The sequence below is a fragment of the Carlito syrichta genome, unplaced genomic scaffold (genome assembly GCF_000164805.1).
Source record: "Carlito syrichta isolate Samal-C Ts95f unplaced genomic scaffold, Tarsius_syrichta-2.0.1 Scaffold311939, whole genome shotgun sequence".
Taxonomy (NCBI): domain Eukaryota; kingdom Metazoa; phylum Chordata; class Mammalia; order Primates; family Tarsiidae; genus Carlito; species Carlito syrichta.
Genome location: NW_007256035.1, coordinates 268,496 through 277,775, shown reverse-complemented (window position 1 = coordinate 277,775; position 9,280 = coordinate 268,496). Strand labels below are relative to the sequence as shown.

Here is a 9,280-nt window from a genome sequence, read left to right as displayed (position 1 = left end):
CCAGATTCTCTGGTGCGGGTCCTAACCCACCCTTGGTCAGTGCTGGTCACCGACACCTAGAGTAGTACAGGAAGGGTAGACCTAACTATTGGGAGAAATCCCTAACGCTTTTCCAGGGTAGAATTCTGGCTAGTCCAAAAAGGGTCCTTTCTTTTAAGGTTTTGAGAAACCAGACACTGCAACTTTATTAGTATTGGTGACATTTGTTTGGAGCAAATTCAGCTCCAGGGGCTGCACGGTTGAATGCAGGAGGAGTTCCACCAATTGCCCCAATTCCTTCCATTGTAGCAGCTTGGCCAAAGCGTTCAGTTGTTGGTGGGGTCAATCCCAAGGTTCCATCCGGCATCATAGTGGCAGGTCCTGGAGGAGCGGGGGTACCAGTTGGCACAGGAGCAGGGGGCATGGCACCTCTGCTGTTTATGCCCATAGCACCTCCCATAGCCATCTGGCCCATCCATATCTCCTGCTCTCTCGCATCAGGGAAGGTTCCCTTGAATCCTTCCTGCTGTCACCGCATCACTTATTCTTGTTGTCACCGCATCTCTTCCTCCCGGCGCCTGCGCTCCTCCTCCTGCCTGAGCTCCAGTTGCTTTCGTTTTTGCACCTCTTGGTTGTGCAGCTCTTCCATCCTCCGAAGTTCTTCTTGGGCCTCATCAAATCCTGTCTCATTAGCATGACCTGATGCTCATGGCGAGCAGCCTCCATCTCCATCTCCAGCTTTTCACGAGCCTCCTTGATGTTGCGGTCCACTTGGTCCTGCTGCTGCTTCTCCATCTCAATGAGTGCCTTCCAGCCATGGCATACTCATACTCAAAGGAGCCAGGCTGTGCAAATCTCGGTGGCTGCTCTCGCTCCTTGTGAAATTGCTGGTTCTTTATAACCAGCTTCTCTGGAAGTCCCTCTTCGTCATCTAACTGGTCCATGGGTTCCACAGTCACAGGACGAGGAAAAGTGGTTAGCAGAAAGGAGCCTTCACTGCATCTGTCCAAAGCTTTCCGAGCGGCTGGCTTCCCTGAGAACTCAACAATGCCTTTTCCTGAGGGCCTTCCTCGATCATCCACAATGACTACAGCCCTCTCCACCTGGTCAAATACAGAAAAGGCTTCTCAGTATTAGTTCGTTGAACAAATACTGAGGGAGGTTTTGGACCGTAAGGGATGCACTGTGGCAGGCAAAGCGTACACGCAGTTGCTTTCCACGGAGGGGCATATTGTCCAGCTCCACTTTAGCAATCTCCGCTAGGGTTCGTGTTTCCAAGCAGATAAAGCCAAATCCTTTATCCTTATGAATGAAAACTTCGCCTGCCTTCCTATATTTCTCAAATAGTTTCCTCATTTCCTCCTCAGTGATGTGAGGAGGAAGATTTCCCACAAAGAGACGGCTTCGTTGGGTAAAGGTCTTCTCTCCTGGTTTCCTAAAATTCTTCAGGTCAGCAGTCAAGCCTTCATTTTGGCTGCTGGTCTGCTGCCCATTTGCAGGTATTGGCGGTGGTGGTGGCTGCTGCTGTTGCTGCTGGTGGTGCTGCTGCTGGTGGTGATGCTGATGATGCTTTCTTGGAGTATGGCTTTGCTTCTCCAAACTAAAAGTTGTATTGCTCTGCATTTTTGCACCCTCAACTCCGACTGAAGACAGCAAGTGCCTCTCAGTTCTCTCTAACCCTGAAAACTTCCTCCAGAGAGTGGCCTCTCCTCGGAGTAACGGTGACACTCTGTCTTATATTTCTTTTTCTTGCATAATTGCTCTAACTAGAATCTCCAGTCATGGTAAAAATGGACCACCTGCCTCATTCCTGATTTCAAGGGAAAAGCATTCAGTCTTTCCCCATTGAGTATGATGTAAGTTGTCCACAAATGTCTTTAATCATGTTGAATATGTTCTCTTCTATTCCTAGTTTTCTCAGAGTTTTTAACATGAAAGAATGTTAGATTTTGCAAAATGACTTTCAAGCATCAATTAAGATGACTGCATGGTTCCCCTTCTTTGATTCTATTAATGTGATGTATTATTACATTGATTGATTTTCTTACGTTGAACCACCCTTGCACCCTAGTATACATCTTACTTGGTCATGGTGTATAATCCTTATAATATGCTTTTGGCTTTGATTTCCTAGTATTGTGTTGAAGATTTGTAGATCTATATTTATAAGGAATGTTGGTCTGTAACTTTCTTTTCTAGTGATGCTTTTATCTGGATTTAGTATTCAGGATAATGCTAACCTCACACAATTAGTTAAAAAGTATTCACTTCTCTTTCATTTTTAAAACAGTTTGAGAAAGATTGGTATTAATTCTTCTTTAAATGTTTGGTTCAGCTCACCAGTGAAGTAGTCTGGTCCTGTACTTTTCTTTGTTGGAGGTTTTTGATTACTGATTCAATGTTTTTACATGTTATAAGTCTCTGGAGATCTTATACTTTATCTTGAGTTACTTGTCTGTTCTAGGAATTTATCCATTTCAATTAAGTTTATCTATATTGTTGGGATACAGTTGTACATAATATTCCTATTATAAATCTTTTACTTTCTTTTGGTCAGGAATAAAGTATTCACTTTCATGTCTGATTTTAGTTACTTGAATCTTCTCTTTCTTTTTGGGGGAGACTTAGTCTTATAAGGGTTTGTTAATTTTGTTGATCTCCAAGAACTAACTTTTGATTTTTTTGGTTCTATTATTTTTCTATTCTTTATTTTATTTATCTCTGTTATCTTTACTTTCCCCTCTGCCATCTTTGGGTTTACTTTGCTATTCTTTTGCTAGTTCTTTAAGGTATACAGTTAGGTAATTGATCTTCCTTCCTTCTTCTTCTTTTTTTTTGTTAAGTTGGAGCCTCACTCTGTCACCCAGGCTAGAGTGCAGTGGCACATTCATGGCTCACCACAGCCTTGACCTCCCGGGCTGGTAATACTTCCACCTCAGTCTCTTCAGTAGCTGGGTCTATAGGCCCACATCACCATGTCCCACTAATTTTTTATTTTTTGTAGAGGAGTTATTGCTGCCTAAGTTGGTCTCAAACTTCTGGGCTCAAGCAATTCTCTTGCCTCAGCCTTCCCAAGTTCTGGGATTACAGGTGTCAGTCATAATGCCCAGCTTTCCTTTTTTAATATAGGCACTTAACAGCTATAAATTTGACTCTGAGCACTGCCTTCACTGCAGCCCATAAGTTTTGGTATATTGTGTTTTCCCTTTCATTCATTTCTAAGCACTTTCTAATTTCTCTTGTGATTTCTTCTTCAACCCACTGATTTATGTTTAAAAGTATGTTGATTAATTTCCACATGTTTTTAAACATTGCAACGATTTTTTCTTTTTTTTCTGTTATTGATTTTGAGCTCCATTCCATTGTGGTTGGAGACAATACCTTATATGACTTCAACCTTTTTACATTTACTGAGACTTGTTTTGTGGCCTAATATATGGTTTATTCTGGAGAAGTTACATCAGGTATTCTTTAAAATAATGGGTACTTTGCTGTTGTTGGGTAGAAAGTTCTATATACAGTCATGCCTTGGTATCCATGGGGGATTGATTGGTTCTAGGATCTCCTTTGGACACCAAAATCCATGGATGCTTCAGTTTCTTATATATGAGTAAAATGATGTGGTGTTTGCATACAATCCATGTACATTCTCCCATATACTTTAAATCATCTCCTGATTATAATCATGCATCGCTTAATGACAGATATATTCTGAGAAGTTAGTTGTTAGGTGATTTTGTTCTTGCGTGATCATAAAGTGTTCTTACACAAACCTAGATGGTATAGCCTACTACACATCTAGGCTATAGGGTATAGCCTATTGCTCTAGGCTACTAACCTGTACATGCTGTTACTGTACTGAATACTGTAGGCAGCTGTAACACAATGGTAAGTATTTGTGTATGTAAACATGAGAAAATATAGTGAAAATATGGTATAAGAGATAAAATATGGTATACCTGTATAGGGCACTTAATATGAATGGAGCATGTAGGACTGGAAGTTACTCTGGATGAATCAGTGAGTGAGTGAACAAATATAAAAGTTTAGGACAGTATTGTACACTACTGTAGATTTGATATGCACTATATACTTTGGCTACACTAAAATTATTTTTTAAATGTCTTTATTCAATAATAAATTAACCTTAGGTTACTGTAACTTTTTTACCCAACAAACTTTTTAACTTTTAAAACTTTTTGACTATTTTCTAGTAACACTTAGCTTAAAATACAAATACATTGTACCGCTGTACAAAAATATATTCTTTATATTCATATTCTATAAACTTTTTTCCTATTTGTAAAATACTTATTCTATTTTTACTTTTGAAGTTTTTTTTTGTTAAAAACTAAGACAAAAACACATACATTAGCCTACACAGATTCAAGATCATCAAGACTTTACTAGGTGAGAACAATTTTCAACTCCATTATAATCTTACAGGATTACTGTTATATGCAGTATGTGGTTGATTAAAATATTGTTATGCAACACATGACAGTACTTATATCACCTAATACAATGTAAATCTATGTAACAGTTGTTATATTGTATTATTTCAGGAATAATGACAAAACAAGTCAGTGTAGACACAACCATTTATTATTTTTCCCCCAAATATTTTCCATTTGTGGTTGGTTGAAGCTATAGATGTGGAATTTATGGATATGGAATGCAGACTGTATAACTGTTAGGTCTAGTTGGTTACTGTGTTGTTCAAGACCTCAATATCCTTACTGATCTATTCTATCCATTATGGAAGTGAGATACTAAAGTCTATTCTTATAGGACTGTCCATTTCTCTCTTTTAGTTCAAAAGCACTCTTTGAAAAGTGAAGACTCCTATAATCTTTAAAAGGGCCAAAATATGTTTTAAAATTTATATGTGTATATCTGTTGACCAAGAAGTCCCAATTTTAGAAAATATTCTAAGGAAATCACATTATTAAACCCTTACTAGATGCCAGGCCCTGGTCTAAGCACTTTAAATGTATCAACTTATTTACTGGGTAGTTCTTTTATTATCTCAAATTTATGAATAACACAGAGGTGAGTACTTGACAAGTAGGTAAATACATGTGACTTCAAGCTTTCATTGCAGCAGTGTTTATTATGGAAAAAAATAAAAAGCAAAGCACTAGATAGAACATGGCAGTGAGAATCAGGAAACCTGGGATTAAATTGTACTATAAAATTTTTAACTCCTTTGGGCCTCAATTTCCTCAAATAAAAATAATATCTAAGATTCTTCTAGTTTGTACTTCATAATTTGTTTTATCATGCAAAGCATCTAAACCAGTGCTAGAAACAAAGCAGGTCCTCACTGAAAAGTATTTGAGATGGTAATGTAATGACGTCTATACACTAATCTTGCTCTAGAGGCATAGATGTACATAAAAAAAATACAGCTCTACTTTGCAAAGTTAACCAACACTATGCATTCATGATTACCAAAACAAGCACCCCCCCCCAAAAAAACTAGAGTTTATATTTCTATTTATAGAAAAGGAATCTTACTTCCAACCACTGAAATACAACTGTTAGAGAAAAAGTTCTGGCCAATTCTACCAAATGATTTATTCACTAATATGACACATTTATTAAACAAGCATTAACTATCTGGCCCTTCCCCAGGGCAGGTTAATAGAATAGATACAGAAATTATAATAAGAGCTATGCTACAGGCCTTATAAGAATTCTTAAAAAGCAGCATAGAATGAGTACTTAGACCTCCCAATATGACATTTAAGTTAATTCTTATATGTTCTGAATGAATAAAACACTAGACTAGGAAAAGCACTGCAAGGAGTAAGTAGAATGGGGGCTGATGGGCAAAGCAAGAAGAAACAGGATAGGCAAATTTAGAGTAAAAAAAGGCAGACACCACATTCATACTATCAATACTGGAATAATAAGGTGTCAATTTGATTTTAATTCACTCGCTATGATATACATAATATTATTATTATACTGATACCAAGTCCTTGTGATATATCAGCTTACAAATCAAAGTATGTAATCCTTACATGAAGCAGTTTTACACTTAAGAAAATTAAGGTATAAGCCGGGTTCAGTGGCTTAGCCTGTAATCCTGCGCTTTGGGAGGCTGAGGTGAGTGGATTGCCTGAGCCCGCGGGTTCGAGACCCACCTGGGCAACTTGGTGAGACCTCATCTATACAATAAATAAAAAAATTAGCCGGGTGTGGTGGCGCATGCCTGTAGTTCCAGCTACTGGAAGGCTGAGGTGGAAGGATTGCCGGAGCCCAGCGGGTTGAGGCTGCAGTGGCTGGGAGCGGCTACTGCACTCCAGTCTGGGTGACAGAGTGAGACTCCAACTCAAAAAAAGAAAAAAAAAAGAAAGAAAAGAAAACATTAAGGTATAAAGAAGTCAAATGTTTTGTCCAGTGTTACACAACTAGTAACTGGTGAAGTCAGAAGTAGGGAGTATCACACAAAGGTTTGTACTGCAAATCAACCTCTGCTGAGATGTGTTAGCCAATGCCCATTATCATCTCATCCCAACTAACACAAGTGTTTGCACAGCTACAGCTAAACTTCTCTCAAGTCATTTACAATACAGACATGGGGTCTAGATATCTAACCACAACTCCAATGCAGATTACCAGTACATTTTAAGATTATATTTTAAGGAATAATTTTTATAGTTCATTACTAGAGATTACAATACATCTTGTTCAGGTAGGCAGTCCCTCCTAAATATTTTTACCGCTTTCTGATAGATTCCCATTTCCCACTAAACATAGCTGTCTCTTTGCTTTCATATAATTAGAAAATCTGTATCAACTTCCTATTGGTAAGAATGAGAATTAAGAATACTGGGATGAAAGACAGTTAGTTTTCACCCTATACCAACTAGAGTACATAAGCTAACACTCCTAACAAACATAAAAAGAAGAAAGTTAATTAAGCTTCATAAATATGAAATCAAAAGATACCTTCAGTCCCTCCAATTCATTTTCCAGTTGCTTAGAATAGTGCTCACTCTGTTCACGCAGTTTCCTGTCTTTAGATACTTCAGCAGCCAGAGCTTCTGTATGAACTTCCAGCTTTAAAATTAAAAAAACAAAACAAAACAAAACAGATTTCATGGTTATAATTTTTTTCCAACAAAACATTCTCCCCCATGGGAATTTATCTTTGAAGATAATTCAAATGCTGAAATTCACATTAGATAATATTGACAAACTATAAAAATAACGTTTAAAAAATTTTAATTACTATTATTTCACTAGTCTCAAAAAGCAGCTTAAATCACTATACCATGGGCACTACAAAATTTGCCTGACTACTAACCTCTTTTTTGGCTCTTTCTGTTCTGCGCAGTTCTTGCCTTAAGCTTTCAACCTTTTGCATCACCAGGTCCACCTCTTCTTCCTTATCTCGGACATGGCGAGCAAGTTTCTGTTTTTGGGTGTGCAATTCTGTTAGCCGCTCATTGATCTCCATGAATTCCTGCATGGCCAGTTTCCTCTGACAGTGTGCGTCTTTCAGCTCTTTGGATTGGTTTTTTAATCGCTCACTAGCCTGGACTAGTTCCTACAGTTTTGTAAAAAGAATATAAGTTACCAATTCTGCAACCTAGAGACCAAATATGGCCATCAGAGTAGCTGTTATTAAGTCAAGAGGAGCCAAAATTATTAGCCTCAGGACAAAAATTAAAATAAATGAACTACCTATGTACAGATATCAAGGGTATGGTGCCTTGTTTATAGTCTCAATTCCTTATACTAACATGGCAAATGCAAGGGAGCTCCTAAGTAAACCTTATAGTACCTTAGTTTCCACAAACGAGTCGAGTATACAGATATAAGATATGATAATCAAAATAAAATTTTGTAAAATTTAATAAATATTCATGAGGGTTTTTTATATTAAATGATAAAAAATAACAAAAACAAAACACAAAACAAAGCTGTCCTTGATATGGAGACCAAACCTTAACCCAGAAGCAAATAGAAAAAAACCAAATCTAAGACTCCCTGATTAGAGTGAGAAACTTAGAGGAGGGAGAAAGTGGACTCAGCTCAGTAGAACAACCTGTATCCAAGCAAAAGGAAATGCAAATCTTCCTTGGGGAAAAGAACCTCAATTAAATCTGAATTTTTCACATATAGAACAAACAAGTGTGAGCTCACAACCACAGATTCCAAAATACCCAAAGAACAAACCACCATACTCAAACAGAAATAATAAACAAAAATAAATATCAAAGTAAACAAAAATAAATAAAAAATAAACATAAAAATGTCTGGGTATTAGAATAACAAGGTAGTGACATAAAATTGCTATGTATAAAACACTTAAAGAAATAAAAGATAAAATCATAATTTAAAAAGACAAAACAACTATTAAAAATGATTTTAAAAAGATTTATAGGGTTATACAGAACATTTACAAATGAAAAAATATGTGTTAAATTTTAAGACACAGATCTACCAATACAGGAAAAGTGAAAAGAAACCCAAAGCCAGGAACACTCAAAAAATGAAACTGAGTAATACCAAAAAGAAGCAAAAAATCTTAAAGAAATCGGAGGGGATAAAAAGACGAATCAGCTGTTCTCTATCCTCAGAAAAAGGCAGGGGTGGGGGGGAGTAATTAGATTTAGAGGAGACACTGAAGATTTGAAGAAGTAACAACAGAAACAGAAACATGAAAAAACATTTTTAGAGAGAAAAAATTTAAATTATATACCCATAAAAATTATTTCTTAAGTATGAGCTTTCATAAAACAAAAATAGAGCTTACCATAATCAGATCTGCTCTAAAGGAACCTGTAAAGCTTTATTTCAGGAAAAAGAAAAATAGTTTGAGAAGAAACATCTAATGCAAGATAGAGAGCTAAGAAACTGGTAAATATGAATGTGAATGTAAACAAACGTGTATGTAAAATTGTATTATAAAAATGTTGACTTTGTACAGTGAACAAAATAGATAATTAAAATATTCGTCAGTAACAGCACATAAATAGGGAAGAGATAATACAGGTTAAGTATCCCTAATCCAAAAAATATGAAATCCAAAATGCTCCAAAATCTAAAACATTTTGAGTACTGGCACAATGTTCAAAGGAAATACTCTCTGGCTCACTGTGAATCTGGGATTTTTGGTTTAAGGATACTCAACTGATATAATGCAAATATTCTAAAATACAGTAAAATTTGAAATTCAAAACACTCTGTAACCAAGCATTTTGGGTAAGAGACACTCAATCTGTAGAATTTAATGTCCTTAAATTGTTTGGGGAAAATAGTTTGGGATACTGAATTTAAACAC

At 36.6% G+C, this 9,280-nt stretch overlaps 1 protein-coding gene and 1 pseudogene across 7 annotated transcripts in view; both read right to left on the bottom strand.

Annotated features, from left to right (window-relative positions):
• Positions 1–1,916, bottom strand: part of LOC103271839 — a 3,867-nt pseudogene extending 1,951 nt beyond the window's left edge. Inside the window, exon 1 of the transcript XR_505076.2 lies at positions 57–1,916. The product of XR_505076.2 is annotated as a non-POU domain-containing octamer-binding protein pseudogene (transcript). The remainder of the gene's footprint in view (positions 1–56) is intronic.
• CDC42BPA (CDC42 binding protein kinase alpha) overlaps positions 1–9,280 on the bottom strand; it is a 338,092-nt gene that overhangs the window by 120,861 nt on the left and 207,951 nt on the right. For 5 of the 6 annotated variants that reach the window (XM_021718207.1, XM_008069336.2, XM_008069337.2 and 2 more), the window contains exons 13-14: positions 7,298–7,540; positions 6,940–7,050 (exon numbers count right to left, since the gene is read on the bottom strand). In XM_021718207.1, coding sequence (XP_021573882.1) covers positions 6,940–7,050; positions 7,298–7,540 — 354 coding nt within the window. The remainder of the gene's footprint in view (positions 1–6,939; positions 7,051–7,297; positions 7,541–9,280) is intronic. The other variant, XM_021718209.1, reaches the window with a different exon arrangement.